The sequence below is a fragment of the Salvelinus namaycush genome, chromosome 32 (assembly GCF_016432855.1).
Source record: "Salvelinus namaycush isolate Seneca chromosome 32, SaNama_1.0, whole genome shotgun sequence".
In the NCBI taxonomy this organism is placed as follows: domain Eukaryota; kingdom Metazoa; phylum Chordata; class Actinopteri; order Salmoniformes; family Salmonidae; genus Salvelinus; species Salvelinus namaycush.
In genome coordinates this window covers 24,969,390-24,989,029 of record NC_052338.1, presented here as the reverse complement: position 1 = coordinate 24,989,029, position 19,640 = coordinate 24,969,390, and the positions used below count along the sequence as shown (strand labels likewise).

General features: G+C 44.3%; 1 protein-coding gene across 2 annotated transcripts in view; it reads right to left on the bottom strand.

Annotated features, from left to right (window-relative positions):
* Positions 1–15,135: 15,135 nt before the first annotated feature.
* Positions 15,136–19,640, bottom strand: part of elmo1 (engulfment and cell motility 1 (ced-12 homolog, C. elegans)) — a 216,818-nt gene continuing 212,313 nt past the window's right edge. For both annotated transcript variants that reach the window (XM_038972332.1, XM_038972331.1), the window contains exons 21-22: positions 16,787–16,864; positions 15,136–16,598 (exon numbers count right to left, since the gene is read on the bottom strand). In XM_038972332.1, coding sequence (XP_038828260.1) covers positions 16,398–16,598; positions 16,787–16,864 — 279 coding nt within the window. In that variant the 3' untranslated portion in view covers positions 15,136–16,397. The remainder of the gene's footprint in view (positions 16,599–16,786; positions 16,865–19,640) is intronic.

The window sequence follows — 19,640 nt, the reverse complement described above, 5'->3', positions numbered from 1 at the left end:
GATCTGGTGAAGGGTACCAAAACATTTCTGTAACATTGAAGTTCCCCAAGAACACAATGGCATCCATCATTCTTAAACAGAAGAAGTTTGGAACCACCAAGATTCTTCCAAGAGCTGGCCACCTGGCGGCCAAACTGAGCAAGTGGGGGGGAGAAGGACCTTGGTCAGTGAGGTGACCAAGTACCCGATGGTCACTCTGACAGAGCTCCAGAGTTCCTCTGTGGAGATGGGAGAACCTTCCAGAAGGACAACCATCTCTGCAGGACTCCACCAATCAGGCCTTTATGGTAGAGTGGCCATACGGAAGCTACTCCTCAGTAAAAAGGCACATGACAGCCCGCTTGGAGTTTGCCAAAAGGCACCTAAAGGACTCTCAGACCATGAGAAACAAGATTCTCTGGTCTGATGAAACCAAGATTGAACTCTTTGGCCTGAATTCCAAACATCACGTATGGAGGAAACCTGGCACCATCTCTACGGTGAAGCATGGTGGTGTCAGCATCATGCTGTGGGGATGTTTTTCAGCAGCAGGGTCTGGGAAACTAGTCAGGATCGAGGCAAATATGAACGGAGCAAAGTACAGAGATCCTTGATGAAAACCTGCTCAAGACCTCAGACTGGGGTGAACACAGTCAAGACAACGCAGGAGTGGCTTTGGGACAAATCTCTGATTGTCCTTGAGTGACCCAGCCAGAGCCCGGACTTGAACCCGATCAAACATCTCTGGAGAGACTTAAATAGCTGTGCAGCGACACTCCCCATCCAACCTGACAGAGCTTGAGAGGATCTGCAGAGAAGAATGGGAGAAACACCCCAAATAGAGATGTGCCAAGCTTGTAGCGTCATACCCAAGAAGACTCAAGGCTGTAGTCGCTGTCAAAGATGCTTCAACTAAGTACTGAGTAAAGGGTCTGAAACTTATGTAAATGTGATTTTTCAGTAGTTTTTTTTATACATTTGCAAACATTTCTAAAACCTGTTTTTGCTTTGTCATTATGGGGTAGTGTGTGTAGATTGATGAGGGGGGAAAAAACTATTTAATACATTTTAGAATAAGGCTGTAATGTAAAAAAATGTGGAAAATGTCTGTATACTTTCAGAATGCACTGTAACCCCACCCACTTTGCCACAGCACCCACACCACCAGAGGGATATCAACAGACCACCAACTTACTACCCTGAGACAATGTATAGCCCAAAAAGATCTCCCCCACCACACGAGCCTGAGAGGGCGCAACATAACGTCAGTGACTCAACCCACTCAAGTCGAATATAGCGAAAAAAGCCTGGCAAGACGTGATGCACCCCTCCTTGGGACGGCATAGAAGAGCACCAGTAAGCCAGTGACTCAACCCTGGTAATAGGGTCAGAGGCAGAGAATGCCAGTGTAGAGGGTAGCCGGCCAGTCAAAGACCGCAAGGGTGGTTCGTCACTCCAGTGCCCTTCACCTTCACACCCCTGGGTCAGACTACACTCAATCATAGCACCTACTGAAGAGATAGATGAGTCGTCAGTAAAGTCAAAGGCTGAGACCAAGACTGCGTTTCTTACATGGATCGGCAGACCATTCCATAAAGATGGAGCTCTATAGGAGAAATCCCTGTCTCTAGCTGTTTGCTTAGAAATTCTAGGAACAATGAGGCCTGCGTCTTGTGACCGTAGCGTACGTGTAGGCATGTACAACAGGACCAAATTGGAGAGCTAGGTAGGAGCAAGTCCATGTAATGCTTTGTAGGTTAGTAGTAAAACCTTGAAATCAGCCCTAGCCTTATCAGGAAGCCAGAGGCTAGCACTGGAGTAATATGATCACATTTTGGGGTTATAGTCAGGATTCTAGCGCTTTATCCAGGTAGCTGGAGAGTATAGCATTACAGTAGTCTAATCTTGAAGTGACAAAAGCATGGATGAGCTTTTCTGCATTATTTTTAGACAAAGATTCAGATTTTAGTAAATTTGACACACATCCGGAGGATAGGGAGACATGTATTATGTTCAACATAGGAGGGCCAAGCACAGGAAGTAACTCTTTCAGTAGTTTAGTTAGAACAGGGTTCAGTAGGCCGCTGGAAGGTTTAGAGGCCATTATTATTTTTGTGAATGTGTTGAACGATACAGGATTAAGAAACTTGTGTCTCCATTGATCCGAGGTCCTGGTAGTTCTGTGCAGACTCAGGACAACTGAGTTTTGGAGAAATACGTATATTCAAAGAGGTGTCTGTCATTTGCTCCTTTGCTAGTTTCTTGTGACAAATGATTTTTAGTTTTTAGCGGTGCGACTGCATCTAGGGTATTATGCAAAGTTGTATTTGTCACATGCGCTGAATACAACAGGTAGACCTTACCGGTAAATTCTTATTTACAAGCGCTAACCAAAATGCAGTTAAGAAAATATTTCCGAAATAAACTAAATGTAATTTGTGCATGTAGGTAGGGGTAAAGTGACTATGCATAGATAATAAACAGAAAGTAGCAGCAGTGTGTGGGGGGTGTCAATGTAAATATTACGGGTGGCTATTTGATTCATTGTTCAGCAATCTTATAGCTTATGGGTAGAAGCTGTTAAGGAGCCTTTTGGACCTGGACTTGGCGCTCCGGTACCCCTTGCCATATGGTAGCAGAGAGAACAGTCTATGACTTGGGTGACTGTAGTCTTTGTACATTTTTTGGGCCTTCCTCTGACACCGCCTAGTATAGAGGTCCTGGATGGCAGGAGGCTTGGCCTACCTCCATTGTGTCGTCAGCAAACTTAATGATGGTGAATCGTGCTTAGCCACACAGTTGTGGGTGAACATGGAGTACAGGAGGGGACTAAGCATGCACCCCTGAGGGGCCCCGTGTTGAGGATTACTGTGGCAGAAGTCCAGGATCCAGTTGCAAGAGTGAGGTGTTTAGTCCCAGGGTCCATAGCTTAGTGATGATCTTTGTGGGCACTATGGTGTTGAACGCTGAGCTGTAGTTAATGAACAATGTTCTCACATAGGTGTTCCTTTTGTCCAGGTGGGGAAGGGCAGTGTGGAGTGCAATTGCGTCATCTGTGGATCTGTTGGGGCGGTATGCGAATTGGAGTGGGTCTAGGGTTTACGGGAGGATGTTGTTGATGTGAGCCATGACCAGCCTTTCAAAGCACTTCATGGCTACCGACGTGAGTGCTACGGGGCGGTAGTCATTTAGGCAGGTTACCTTTACTTGGACACAGGAACTATGGTGGTCTGCTTGAAACATGTAGCTATTACAGACTCGGTCAGGGAGAGGTTGAAAATATCAGTGAAGACACTTGCCAGTTGGTCAGTACACGGAGTACACATCCTGGTAACACATATGACCCCACAGCCTTGTGAATGTTGACCGGAACAGCTGGTGCTCTCATGCATGCTTTAGTGTTGCTTGCCTCAAAGTGGGCATAAAAGGCATTTAGTCCGTCTGGTAGGCTCGCGTCACTGGGCAGCTCGCGGCTGGGATTTCCTTTGTAGTACTCAATAGTTTGCAAGTGTCAGAGCCAGTGTAGTAGGATTCAATCTTAGTCCTGTATTGATGCTTTGCCTTTTTGATGGTTCGTCTGAGGGCATAGCAGGATTTCTTATAAGCGTCCGGATTAGTGTCCCGCTCCTTGAAAGCGGCAGCTCTAGCTTTTAGCTTGGTGCGGATGTTTCCTGTGATCCATGGCTTCTGGTTGGGATATGTACGTACGGTCACTGTGGGGACGACATCATCAATGCACTTTTTGATGAAGCCAGTGACTGAGTAGGTATACTCCTCAATGTCATTGGATGAATCCCGGAACATATTCCAGTCTGTGTTAGCAAAACAGTCCTTTAGCGTAGCATCTGCCTCATCTGACCACTTCCATATTGAGCAAGTCACTGGTAATTCCTGCATTAGTTTTTGCTTGTAAGAAGGAATCAGGAGGATAGAGTTATGGTCAGATTTGCCAAATGGAGGGCGGGAGAGAGCTTTGTACTTGTTTCTGTGTGTGGAGTAATGGTGGTCTAGAGTTTTTTTCCCCCTCTGGTTGCACATGTGACATGCTGGTAGAAATGAGGTAAAATGGATTTAAGTTTGCCTGCATTAAAGTCCCCTGCCACTAGGAGCACCTCTTCTGGATGAGCATTTTTGTTTGCTTAGACTTCCTTAATATTAGACATCGCGCACTAGCTGTTTTTGACAAAGACACACACCACCACCCCTAGTCTTACTGGAGGTAGCAGTTTTGTCTTGCCGATGCACGGAAATTCCAGCCAGCTGTATATTATGTGTCGTCGTTCAGCCAAGACTCGGTGAAAAGATATTACAGTTTTTAATATCCTGTTGGTAGGATAGTCTCGAACGGAACTCATCCAGTTTATTCTCCAGTGATTGCACATTGGCCAATAGAACGGATGGTAGTGGTAGGTTACCCACTCACCAACGAATTCTCACAAGGCACTCGGATCTGCGCCCCCTTTGTCTCTGTATTTTCTTCATGTGAATAGCGGGGATTTGGGCCTGGTCTGGGAGCAACAGTATATACTTCATGTCAGACTCATTAAAGAAAACATCTAAACTGTGACTGTGCTAGGGGCAGACTCCACTAAGCTGGCAGGCTGGCTAACAACCTGTTTCCTGGCCTGCACCTATCTCATTGTGAAGCTAGAGGAGTTAGAGCCCTGTCTATGTTGATAGATAAAATCAGAGCACCCCTCTAGCTAAGATGGAGTCCGTTACTCCTCAGCAGGCCAGGCTTGGTCCTGTTTGTGGTTGAGTCCCAGAAAGAGGGCCAGTTATCTACAAATTCTATCTTTTGGGAGGGGCTGAATACACTTTTCAATTGAGTTGTGCGAGTCTTCTGTAAAGCTCATCACTCCCCCTAATTGGGATGGGGCCAGAGACAACTCGATGCCAACACATCTTTCTAGCTAAATTACATGCCGAAGCTATGTTGCACTTGGTGACCTCTGACTGTTTCATCCTAACGTCGTTGCTGCTGACGAGAAAATCTGTTGGCCAGCAAGTTGAAGGGTTATCATCGCTTGAATTACATTTATTCAGTGCCCGCAACGTAACCACGCACTTGCAAAGCCCGTTACCCACCTGCATAAGTCTGAATACCAACTACTGACAAGTGTGTAGGGAAGGCATACATTTCCTGTCTGAATCGGCCCATAACACGGATCGACAGCTGGATTGAATTTAGGCCTTAGGTCTAGAGAGCTCAAAGCTTAAATCATCGCCATGATTTAAAGTTAACTGGAGCAGCCTCAGACGACACTGCCTGACAGGTAAGAAACAAAACTCTCAAGGAGGTGTCCAAAGTGCTCTGTGAAGTGTCTGCCAACGTAGTCTCAGGGTTATGCTTCTGCTGCTGTGACTGAAGATGTCTCAAAGCTCTTCTGATTAGCTGTTACAGTACTTTCTATGCCCTCTAGCTCTTTTCTTTTCCTCTCAGAGACTTTGGTTCACTTCTGTTCTTTCTTTGGCCTTTTCTCTGGGCTGTAGCTATGAGCTGACTACAGTATTGCTGCTGGAAAATCGCTCATCGTCCTACATGTTGGCACAGTAGACTATGACTGCAGTATATAGCCTTTTGTCAGTGCAGCCACTGCAGCGCCAGCCACACATGGGCTAACCCGCGCGCGCGAGAGAGACTGCTAACCCACCACCAGAGCTGCAGAGAGAGAGAGAGAGGCTAGACACGTGCTGAAGAGCTGTCTGAGATAGATCACCTGGCCTTTTTTGTTCTGTGTGACACGGATGTATAAATGGAGGCACTGGCGTAGTACCGCCCGCCCACAAAGCAGGGGGGACCATGAACTTTGGGGACCCCCTGGAGGTCTTGCCCCCCAGATAGCATATGTGACCGACCTAGACCTATTCGGTCTTATATAGCAACATTTCTTTTTATTTTTTTATTTTTTTTACATTGGATAAAAGTAGACTTAGAGCTACAAAACGATATATCATACACTGCATTTGAGGAACAATGGGAAAGTAATTATGCTTGAAAGTTCATAAACTTGTAACCTCACTTTTGAGAAAATGTTTTGGTACACCTACTGGAGAGCTCTTCTTTATCTAGACTCATTCAGCATCGTTCACACCCTCTTAAGCCTTAACCCCACATGTGAGGCCATGTGCTAAACAGAGTGAGAAAGGTAGCGTAGTAAACAACCAAAGGTTTCAAGACTAAAAGTGGTGAAACTAGTAACCTACTATAAGGAAAAACTCCAGGTAAAAATACACTATCTAGTCCTTGGCCTGTATCCTAATCTGACTTTGGTGCAGGTCATGTTGTTCTTCACGTTACCGTCTTTGGTAAACACACACTCATTTAGCAGTTTTAAAGCTAATTTCCTGTAATGAAAAAAATTATAATTGCGGTTTTCGACGTGAACACGTCATAAACCATGATATTTTTTTTAATTACAGGAACTTAGATTTAAAACAGCTAAATTCTCTGTTTTATGGAAAAATGTGTAGAATAGCAGGAAATTAACTCTAAAACGGCAACATTTCCCCTCATCCTCATTGCAAAATAGCATGAGATTAGCTATAAAACTGCTAATATTTCTCTCTGCCCTATGGCAACAAATAAATACACCCCTCCCTAAAAAGGGGTCCCTGTGACACTGAATGTAGACTGTTCTGTCCCGTGAAGGTGGTGGATTCTGGTTCAAATGAGAACAGAGGAATAGATGTACCCACAAGTTCACTGGGCTGCTTTGTGTGTCCAAATCAATCTTTGTTCATTCAATCCTCCCGACTGTATACCGCTACGGACTAAGACAACATCTGTGGCCGAGGCCATAGAATTTCTCTCTCTCCCTCCGTCCCTCTCCCCCTCACATAGGACACAATTCTGTCAGATGGAAGAGAACAAACAGAGGGGCGAACGACAGCTTTAAAAATTGGTTAATTTAGCTAAATAAACCCTGTGATCCAAAAAACAGCGCCCAGGGCGATGTTGTTCGTTTGTCACGAGAAGCCTCCTCCTCCTCCCCCACAGAGCCAAGCTTTTTCAAAGTAATCCCAAAAGCAGGCTTTGTTAAAGTGCCTGGTCTATTTCCCAGCATCAATAAGCAACACTCATTGAATTAGTTCCTGAGGAATAAAACAAACTGAATACAAAACAACAAACCCGTGTAACATGACTGCTGGGAAAAGGCGGAGAAGCGATTCCAGAATAGCAGAGACAGACAGAAACACACAGACAGACAGACAGAGCCTGAGACTATTTTAAAATTGTTACCTTTATGACAGGCATACTCCCTGACACACTGAAGAAATACTGTGTGACAGATTCAAAATGTCTCCCAGGCAGACAATCAAACAGGCTATAAATAAAGAGAAGACTCACGTCTTCGCCTGAGACTCCTTTGAAGCTTTGAAGACGAGAACACACGTTGGTGTGCGTGTGTGATCAGGTTAGAATGGCTTGAGATTATAACAAAGAATCTGAGTGGTAAAACACTTATTGAGCCTTTGAGTTGGTTGTTTGAGTGAGCTTTATAAGTAGGCCTAAACTGTTAAAGCTGCAATGTGTAACTTTTTGAGTAACCCAACCATATTCACATCGAAATATGAGTTAGATCTATCATTCCCATTGAAAGCAAGTCTTAAGAAATTATAGATCTGTTCTATGTGCTCTATTTCTATGCTTCCCGTGCTTAAGTTAAATTTTTGCATCTTCTACTTTTGGTTTTGTGCACAAGCTTCAAACAACTGAAAATACAATGTTTTTGGTTATGGAAAATATGGAACAATGAATCTCTACCCTATACTTGGTTGTTTTGTTACAAACTGAAATGAGGCAAACTATTAGAATTTCAACAACCAGGAAATGGCAGAGTGATTTCTGCATAGTGTATCTTTAATATTATTCCCCAATTGACCAATGCTAAGAAAAAGAGGAAGACCAAATAAACTAGGCCTACATACTGGGAGGAATATTTCAACCAATGTCTTCAATAGACGTCTTGGCACCCACACACCAGACTATGTGCAACATTCAGCTCCAGACTCAGGTCCTGTGCACAAATGTACTTTTTAACTTATTTTAGTATTCCCAACAATCATGTTATTTATTCTAGGGACAGTATTGCATCCCTCCAGGTAGATCATTTGAGATGGATAATTAGGAAATAAATAACACTGAGGGTGTAGATCGAATACTATCTCTGTATCCTGATTCTCTTAAAAAAGATAAGCTTCCTCTCTCTGATAATGAAATCATTTGGCCCTGTTAATTCTGCTGCCCTACGGCCACAGCGGTTGGGATCGGTACATACATTTTTTGACTTGATTGATTTGATTTTGAGTCATTGATTTTGAATATCATGTATTGATAACACTGTATAGCTTCAGAATCTAGGTTGTTGAGTTACTGTTTAAAAAAGATTCCAAACCATAACTGAGAACATGTTCCACATTACTCCAAGATTGGTGCCCTCAACCAAAATAGTGATTGGAGGGAGAGCTAAGAATGGAGCCGGCCGTGGTATCAACATCAATAACAAATAATCTCTCCAATGAGAAGACAGAATTTATCAAATGTGTTAAGAAGTAAATCATCAAAGCGAACGTACACGCTGAGGTAGAAAAACTCAATTAGAAACAATGGCAGTCGAAGAAGAAAAGTGTTGTGGAACTTAGGCCCAGGGCGCCCCTACTTTAATGTTTCCAGATTTGTCAAATGACTAAAGTAGAATGGCAGTTAGTCAATAAAGCCCAGGGGATGGCAGAGTAGTATTAAATAGAAATTACAGGCAGTAGAAATGTGTTTTCCAGGGTTTGGTTGTTTTTGGCCATTCTGGGCACCTCTCCCTGCCTGTCAGAGTGTGCCCCAATGATACCTCCTTCTTCTTGAAGGGTGCACTTGTTCACTTCCCTTCATGGATTTGAAAGGAAATTACTGGCAAATTAAAACTCCCTCTCACCTGTGCCAATACCAATCCAGTATTTGTACATTTCTGGGATGTAATGAACGAGTGTACACTTCAGGAGGCAAGATAGATAATTGGGATGTACCCTAGGTGTAGTGAGAGAGGTTAGTGAGCGTGCTACGGAGAAAAGTGTTTCCCATCACATCCGTGCCACCCTTAATCAGATTTGATTAGTGTTGCCTGCTTTAAGGGGAGAGTAGCTGCCCCCGGCTGTGCTGAGCCCTTTAGCAGCTTTCACACACAGCACGACCGCTCACAACTTCAGACGAGATGAGCAAAGGCTTCACTCACAGGTGAGGCCAGGGTGCACTCACAATATCTCCTTTCAGTGTCTGGGGATAAGTGTGTTTTAGTACTAATTTGGCATGTCATAGATTTCTGATCGCTCAATTTTGAGTTTTTGAACAACTATTTTTGCTGCACTTCAGACTATGACACAGAGTAGGGATTTTTGCCTTCTGACAAGTCTGGCAATTTGTAAGGTACAGATTAAATGCATTGTATTGTGTATTAGTAACCTTTGACACTTGGTGAAACAAATATTGTTTTATAAGATCATTATTGCAACTTCACTGAAAAGCAATAACATCCTGGGAGAGCCATGACCTGTCTGAGCTCCTGAGGCAAAGCATAGAGAGAGCGAGAGAGAGAAAGAATTGACAAAAAAACAGAGCAAACTAGAATGCTATTTGGCGCTAAACAGAGAGTACACAGTGGCAGAATACCTGACCACTGTGACTGACCCAAAATTAAGGAAAGCTTTGACTATGTACAGACTCAGTGAGCATTGCTATTGAGAAAGGCCGCCGAAGGCAGACCTGGTTCTCAAGAGAAGACAGGCTATGTGCACACTGCCCACAAAATGAGGGGGAAAGTGAGCTGCACTTCCTAACCTCCTGCAAAATGTATGACCATAGAGACGCATATTTCCCTCAGATTACACCAAAAATTCGAAAACAAATCCAATTTTGATAAACTCCCATATCTATTGGGTGAAATACCACAGTGTGGCATCACAGCAGCAAGATTTGTGACCTGTTCCCACAAGAAAAGGGCAACCAGTGAAGAACAAACACCATTGTAAATACAACCTCATTTATTTATTTTTTATTTTCCCTTTTGCACTTTAACTATTTGCACATCATTACAACACTGTATATAGATATAATTACATGTATTATTTTGGAACTTTTGAGTGTAATGTTTACTGTTAATTTTTTTATTGTTTATTTCACTTTTGTTTATTATCTATTTCACTTGATTTGGAAATGTAAACATATGTTTCCCCTGCCAATAAATCCCCTTAACTTGAAATTGAGAGAGAACGAGAATGAGAGAGAACGAGAGAGAACATAGCAAGATGGCGCCAACAGAGATGGACGCCTCGCTTCAGGTCATTGGGAAATTATGCAGTTATTAGTTTTTTTATGTATTATTTTATGTATTATCTCTTACATTGTTAGCCCAGGAAATCTCAAGTGTTATTACATACAGCCGAGAAGAATTATTGGATATAAAAGCGATAACAACTTACCACCATTACGACCAGGAATATGACTTTCCCGAAGCGGATCCTTTGTTCGGACCTCCACCCTGGACATGGGATCTTATCCCAGAGGCCCGACCCAAAACAACGCGGTCGCCGCAGGAGAGGCAGACGGAACGGCCTGCTGGTCAGACTCAGAAGGCGAGCACACCATCCACCGCTCCCGAGCATATTACTCGCCAATTTCAAGATAACAAGGTGGACGAAATTAGGGCACGAGTTGCCTTCCAGAGAGACATCAGAGATTGTAACATTCTCTGTTTCACGGAAACATGGCTCACTCGGGATACGTTATCAGAGTCGGTACAGCCACCCGGTTTCTTCATGCATCGCGCCGACAGAAACAAACATCTCTCTGTTAAGAAGAAGGGCGAGGTGTATGCCTTATGATTAACGACTCATGGTGTAATCACAACAACATATAGGAACTTAAGTCCTTTTGTTCACCTGACCTAGAATTCCTTACAATCAAATGCCGACCGCATTATCGTTCAAGAGAATTCTCTTCGATTATAGTCACAGCCGTGTATGTCCCCCCCTCCCAAGCAGATACCTCGTCGGCCCTGAAAGAACTTCACTAGACTCTATGTAAACTGGAAACCATACATCCCGAGGCTGCATTTATTGTAGCCGGGGATTTTAACAAAGCTAACCTGAGAACGAGACTTCCTAAATTCTATCAGCATATCGAATGCGCGACACGGGCTGCTAGCATTCTGGATCATTGCTACTCTATCTTCCGCGATGTATACAAGGCTCTCCCCCGCCCTGCCTTCGGCAAATCTGACCATGACTCCATTTTGTTGCTCCCAGCCTATAGACAGAAACTAAAACAGGAAACGCCCGTGCTCAGGTCAATACAACGCTGGTCTCACCAATCGGATTCCACGCTTCAGGATTGCTTCGATCACGTGGACTGAGATATGTTCCGGATAGTCTCAGACAACAACATTGATGTATATGCTGACTAGGTGAGCAAGTTAATTAGCAAGTGCATCAGAGATGTCGTACCCACTGTGACTATTAAAACATCTCCTAACCAGAAACCGTGGATTGATTGCAGCATTCGCGCAAAACTGAAAGCGCGATCCACCGCTTTTAATCATGGCAAGGAGACTGGAAACATGACCGAATACAAACAGTGCAGCTATTCTCTCCGCAAGGCAATCAAACAAGCAAAGCGTCAGTATAGAGACAAAGTAGAGTCGCAATTCAACAGCTCAAAGACAAGACCTATGTGGCAGGGTCTACAGACAATCACGGATTACAAAAAGAAATCCAGCCCCGTCGCGGACATCGACGCCTTGCTCCCAAACAATTTAAACAACTTCTTTCATCGCTTTGAGGACAATAGAGTGGCCCCACAAGGGTGCGTTCTCAGCCCTCTCCTGTACTCCCTGTTCACCCATGACTGCGTGGCCATGCACGCTTCCAATTCAATCATCAAGTTTGCAGACAACACTACAGTGGTAGGCTTGATTACCAACGATGACGAGACAGCCTACAGGGAGGAGGGCTGTGGGAGTGTGGTGTCAGGAAAATAACCTCTCACTCAACGTCAACAAAACAAAGGAGATGATCGTGGACTTCAGGAAACAGCAGAGGGAGCACCCCCACAACAGTGCCTCTTCAACCTCAGGAGGCTGAAGAAATTTGGCTTGTCACCCAAAACACTCAAACTTTTACAGATGCACAATCGAGAGCATCCTGTCGGGCTGTATCACTGCCTGGTACGGTAACTTCACCACCCTCAACCGCAAGGCTCTCCAGGCGGTAGTGCGGTCTGCACAACACTTCACCGGGGGGCAAACTACCTGCCCTCCAGGACACCTACAACACCCGATGTCACAGGAAAGCCAAAAAGATCAAGGACAACAACCACCCGAGCCACTGCCTGTTCACCCCGCTACCATCCAGAAGGCGAGGTCAGTACAGGTGCATCAAGCTGGGACCCAGAGACTGAAAAACAGCTTCTATCTCAAGGCCATCAGACTGTTAAACAGCCATCACTAACATAGAGAGGCTGCTGTCAACATACAGACTCAAATCTCTAAACACTAATAAATGGACTTAATAAAGGTATCACTATTCACCTTAAGTAATGCCACTTTATTAATGTTTACATATCCTACATCACTCATCTCATATGTATATACTGCTCTATACCATCTACTGCATCTTGCCTATGCTGCACGACCATTGCTCATCCATATATTTATATGTACATATTCTTATTCATTCCTTTACATTTGTGTGTATAAGGTAGTTGTTGTGAATTTGTTAGATTTACTTGTTAGATATTACTGCATTGTCAGAACTAGAAGCACAAGCATTTCGCTACACTCGCATTAACATCTGCTAACCATGTGTATGTGACAAATACAATTTGATTTGATCGATAGCGAGTGAGACAGAGAAAAAACAAGAGAATGAGGGAGGGTGGCACAGGAGGAAGAGGTGGGAGGGAGGAGGGCACTCTGTCCCTCTATTATCCACATATTACCAGAGGCACATCAGAGCCATCAGCCACTGTGACTAATCCACTTAACAGCCCAACAGGCCTGATCAGGCCAGCACCACAGTACAGGGACAAATGGAGTGTATTCCGGGGTGACCTGCTGCTTAAATATAAACTGTGTGTGTGTGTGTGTGTGTGTGTGTGTGTGTGTGTGTGTGTGTGTGTGTGTGTGTGTGTGTGTGTGTGTGTGTGTGAGCGAGATGTTGAATGCTGACAAATATCAAACTATATGAAAATGACCAGGGAAATCATCTTCCATTAACAAATGAACAGTCTTCCCTCAGGAGTCTATGGACAGAATGGAACATTGTCCAGACAGACTCCATTGGGTCGAGCCACAGAGATTCCCCCACAGAAAAGCGAGTGTGTGTATGGGGGAGAGTTCAGCGTGGAGAGGGAGAAAGAACCACTGTCACCTGTGTAAAGATAAGATAATAATAAATATGCCCAAACACAGCAGAGTATGTACAACCAGGCAGCGAGACCAGGGCGTCACTGCCGCTCATCTCACTCTCTCTTTCCGTCTCGCTCTCGTCTGTGGAAGAACTCTGATCCAAGAGACTGCCACGTACAGTACATAGAGAAGTCTCACCAATTCTTCAAAATCAACTGTATAGAAAGCCATATGAACAATAAATGTTGCAGTATGAGTATCTTCTGTGACAGATTTGGTGGCATGGACCAAATATATTATAACCAGCTCATACTACACTGAACAAAAATATAAACACAACATGTAAAGTGTTGGTCCCATGTTTAATAAGCTGAAATAAAAGATCCCAGAAATGTTCCATACTCACAAAAAGCTTACGTCTCTCAATTATTTTCTCACAAATGTGTTTACATCCCTGTTAGTGAGCATTTATCCTTTGCCAAGATAATCCATCCACCTGACAGGTGTGGCATATCAAAAAGCTGATTTAACAGCATGGTCATTACACAGGTGCACCTTGTGCTGGGGACAATACAAGGCCACTCTAAAATGTGCAGTTGTCACACAACGCCACAGATGTCTCAAGTTTTTAGGGAGCGTGCAATTGGTTTGCTGACTGCAGGAATGTTCACCAGAGCGGTTGCCAGATAATTGAATGTTCATTTCTCTGCATTAAGCTCCCTCCAATGTTGTTTTAGAGAATTTGTCAGTGCGTCTAACCGGCCTCACAACCGCAGACCACATGTAACCACGCCAGGCCAGGACCTCCACATCTGGCTTCATCACCTGCGGGATTGTCTGACACGAGCCACCCGGATAGCTGATGAAGATGTGGGTTTGCACAATTGAAGAATTTTTGCACAAATTGTCAGAAACTCAGGGAAGCTCATCTGCATACTCGTCAACCTGAACAGGGTCTTTACCTGACTACAGTTCGACGTCATAACCGACTTCAGTGGGCAAATGCTCACCTTCGATGGCCACTGGCATGCTGGAGAAGTGTGCTCTTCACGGATTAATCCCAGTTTCAACTCTACCTGGCTGGCGTTGTGTGAGTCGAGCGGTTTGCTGATGTCAACGTTGTGAACGGAGTGCCCCATGGTGGCGGTGGGGTTATGATATGGGCAGGAATAAGCTACGGACAATGAACACAATTGCATTTTATCGATGGCAATTGGAATGCAGAGACCCCGAGGCCCATTGTTGTACCATTCATCCGCCCCTATCACCTCATGTTTCAGCACTAAAATGCACAGCCCCATGTCGCAAGGATCGGTACACAATTCCTGGAAGCTTAAAATGTGTCTCAGTTCTTCCACGGCTTGCATACTCACTAGACATGTCCCCCACTGAGCACATTTGGGATGCTCTGGGTCACAGTAGTGTATGACAGCGTGTTCCAGTTCAATTATTTATTTTTTAAGGTATCTGTGACCAACAGATGCATATTTATAGTCCCAGTCATATGAAATTCATAGATTAGAACCTAATTAATTAATTAATTTTTATTGACTGATTTCTTTATATGAACTATAACTCAGTGAAATTGTAGCACGTTGTGTTTATATTTTTGTTCAGTGTAGATAAAGACACGGACAATGCAACAAGAGGTCAGTTTCCTTAAATCTTTAATGTAAACAGCAGGTTGAGGGGCTTTCAGACCTAGAGACGAACATCTGAAGGTATTAAATAGGGAAAATAATAAATCATATTAAAAATGTTGACTCATGATTTGCTTTTAAATTACATTTCCATGAACCTCCAAATTGACGGCCACATAGTTCTTGAAAACAAACAGAGAACAACTTCCCTTTACTAAAAACGCAAACGTCCCCAATACTGACTACTTGGCAGCATCACAAATATCACTAAATTACACCATCAGCTTAACATTATTTTTTTTGTTGCTCAATATTGCTTTGAAAAGTTACAGCAGTCGTAATCGAGCCTGATCGAACGGTATCAAGTTGGAGGAAAGAGAGATGTGTATGTCTGAGCAAGCATGTATTACAGTTGTGTTTGTTTGGGTATACAGCATGGTCAAAGCAGCCGTGATATAGGATAGAAGATTTCAGGAACTTCAGAGGCAGTTTCCCGTATTGTATAACAGTGTCAGGTTTTAGAATGACACACGTATTGTAACAGTCTACACAGTATGTGAAGTATGCAGAAAGATACCAGGGAGAAAAGTATTAATACACACTTCAACATCTTAAATACACTTGATCCTTTCTTCCTCTCAGAGACATTAGCTGCCACGTAAGCGTGAATGGGAGACTGAGCCTGCTTCTGAAATGGCACCCTATTCCCTATATAGTGCGCTACTTTATTCCCTATATAGTGCACTAAAAGTAGTGCACTATTTAGGAAATAGGGTGCCATTTTGAACGCACAAAGAACGTTGGAGAACTAAAGACTAACGTCCCCAGCACTTCTTTATATTTTTATAAAAACGCCACACCTCTCATCCAACAGTCTGTAGAAAATCAACAAAACGAAAAAGGACAACCAAGCGTTTATCAAAGAGAGTTTCTACAACAAACCCCAAGCAAATGGCAGATTCTTCAGTGAAGGAGGAGAGAAGAGTGCGCAGGGTTGAGGTGAGAAGACTGTGAAGACATCTTGGAGAGCGATGACCAAACAACAACATTTAGAGAATGTTGAGAATGTTTAGGACCCAAAGGACCCATATGGATGCTTCCTGGTTTGTCCTCCATGGTGACGTGATGATTCAGTCAGTGGGCCACCTAGTGCCGCAAAGAGTCATTAAGCGCCGCAAACGTATTAAATCGCACCCTTTAATTCAAAAAGAAAGTTTAGCAAGTATAGCAAGAAGTAAGGAAACTAGTTCAATAGAATCCTTTTTCTGTCACTCATAATTTTCATCGTCATTAGTTTCTTTTTCTTTTTTCCAGTTGCCGTTTTAGGAAAGAGAGAGTTGGTAGGTCCAGTACAGTAGCTAGGGGATTTTGATCGGTTGGTTAGTTAGTTGCAGTCATAAACAAAGTCATAGTTGCTAGGCTCCTTGGGAATTGGGGGAGGGGCCTCTGGAATCTGGATGTTCTCCAGATCGAGGAGGCGGAGCTTCATCTCCATGGAGAGCAGGGTGTCCATGTCTGACTTGGTGAAGTCACTGGTCATCTCCTTTCCCAGGAGGGCGTTCAGACCGTCCGTCCACACACAGTACTGAGGAGAGACAGGAGAGGATGAGTACACACACACAGACACACAGACACACACAACCTTACATCAGTGTATTAACATTAAGTGTTCCACGTCGTGCTGTAGAATGGACAACCTCCATTGACTTCCTCTCAGTCCATCTCTGAATCCTGTCATTGGCTGGGTGACTGTGCCATCTGCTCAGTGCTTACCTCATGCTTGTCTGGAGCGATGAAGTTTAAATACTCGTCTGACTCGTAGAGGACGGAGAAGGCCAGCTCCAGAACCTCCTGTAGCGAGAGGGGGAGAGAGAGAGACAGGGAGGGAGAGAGAATGTGGGAGTGACAGAGTGATAGATGGAGATAAGGAGGGAGCGAGAGTGGGGAGAAAGAGAGGAGGGGAAGGGAGAGAAGGAGAGGAGAGAGACAGAAGGAGGGAGTTGAAATGTAGCACTGTCACTAACATGCTAATGAGCTCCTCACCACTCCAGTGTGTGCATCCCTCCCACTGTGCCTCTATAACACGTTCTCTCCCCAGCCACTCCAACATCAGATGGTTTGGCTGTCATGTGTGTGCCAGCCCCACATGCTGGGTGCCAGGGGACAGGGGACGGGACACACCGAGCAGGGGGACAGCTAGGGGACAAACTGGGATGCAAAGGCACTTTGAGACGTACGGTTATCCAACACAGGAGTAAAGTTGCCCCTAGAGTCTAACTTAATCCTTAGAGAGAAAACACACAAAAGCTGACTTTGGATCAGTTTATTGTGTTCTCCACACTGGTCAGAAGTACACAGGGGGACGCAAACAATGAGTCAGAGGGGGAATGCATAGGGACACCTGAGAGAGTTCCACACAGAGAACACTGAAGGAGAGCTGATGTCTCATTTGTTACGGCTCCTTTGAAACAGATGTCTCTCGCTTGTCATCAAATGCCGCAGAACTAATTATAAATTCTGTAGCATATGGCACGCAACCACATAGATGGTGGAAGCGCATTGATCCAGAGCACCTACTGTATGTGTGTCCTAGTACTATGGGATATGTTGTATTTGATTCAACACGATAGGTCAATCCAATAGGCCTGACAGACAGATATTTCTGAACTGTACCCTGGCTCTCCATCTCCCAGGCCCAGTATACTGTAGAGGGATTCCGCATCCCAAATGGCACCCTGTATAGTGCACTTTTTTGACCACAACCCTATTACCTATATAGTACACTTTTGACCAAGGTCCATAGGGAATAGGGTGCCATTAGAGACGAATCCTAGGTCTATGGCTGCGCTGCCCGTGACCACAGAGGTTACTTTTTCTGTCTTACAGCTTGACTAATGAATGTTGCTCTGCTCGTGTTCTCATTCAAACAGCCCAAACAAGGTCCAGTCATCCATCCAGTCATCCATCCAGCCAGCCCACAGACCTGTAGGCCCATTCTTTCAGACACCAGATTTATCGACAGAGTAATAAAGGTCCAGGCGAGGGAGGAGCGGTGCTCCTTTGTCTTCAAGGCTATATTTACAGGACCTAATCTGTCAGTGTCAGCAGAATGTATTGGTTTCTAGTCAGTACGGAGACAGGACCTGCAGAGGCTGGGCCTGGGCTTTCGTACCAGCAGACAGGACCTGCGGAGGCTGGGGCTGGGCTTTCGTACCAGCAGACAGGACCTGCAGAGGCTGGGGCTGGGCTTTCGTACCAGCAGACAGGACCTGCGGAGGCTGGGGCTTTCGTACGAGCAGACAGGACCTGCGGAGGCTGGGGCTGGGCTTTCGTACGAGCAGACAGGACCTGCGGAGGCTGGGGCTGGGCTTTCGTACCAGCAGACAGGACCTGCGGAGGCTGGGGCTGGGCTTTCGTACCAGCAGACAGCTGTGTTCAGTCCTGCCAGCCTATTTCACCTTGGTTAAGATGTCTATACATCGAAGATAGAGGGATTTGGGTTTAACTAGGCTGGCATGTCAACATCTACTTTGATAGTGGGTTGATATACCTTGATATTGAGTTGGCTATCATGTTATCATATAAGGCACAGATACACTGACCTATTTGAATTTATTTTATTTAACTAGGCAAATCAGTTAAGAACAAATTCTTATTTACAATGACGGCCTAAGCCGACCAAACCCTCCCCTAACCCGGACGATGCCGGTCCAATTGTGCACCGCCCAATGGGACTCCCGATCATGGCCGGTTGTGATACAGCCCAGGATCGAACCCGGGTCTGTAGTGACGCCGGACCGCTGTGCAACTCAGGAGCCCACTACCGTACTGTTATATAAGGCACAGACACACAGACATACAGTGCCGTGAAAAATAATTTGCCCTCTTTCTGATTGTCTCTATTTTTGCATATTTTTGATACTGAATGTTATCAGATCCTCAAACAAAACCTAATATTAGATAAAGGGAACCAGAGTTTACAAATAACAAAAAAAAGATATACTTATTTTATTTATTTAATAAACCACGTTATGCAACACCAATGCCCCTGTGTGAAAAAGTAATTGCCCCCTTACACTCAATAACTGGTTGTTCCACCTTTAGCTGCAATGACTGCAACCAAAATGTAATGCTTCCTGTAGTTGTTGATCAGTCTCTCACATCACTGTGGAGGAATTTCAGCCCACTCTTGCATTCAGAACTGCTTTAACTCAGTGAAATTTGTGGGTTTTCAAGCATGAACTTCTTGTTTCAAGTCCTGCCACAACATCTCAATTGGGATTAGGTCTAGACTTTGACTATGCCATTCCAAAACTTCAAATTTGTTGCTTTTTAACCATTTCATGTGGACTTTATTGTGTGTTTTGGATCATTGTCTTGCTGCATGACCCAGCTGCGCTTGGAAGAGTGGGCCAAAATTCCTCCACAGCGATGTGAGAGACTGATCAACAACTACAGGAAGCATTTGGTTGCAGTCATTGCAGCTAAAGGTGGAACAACCAGTTATTGAGTGTAATTACTTTTTCACACAGGGGCATTGGGTGTTGCATAACTTTGTTTATGATAAAAATGAAATAAGTATGTAATTGTTGTGTTATTTGTTCCCTCAGGTTCCCTTTCTCTAATA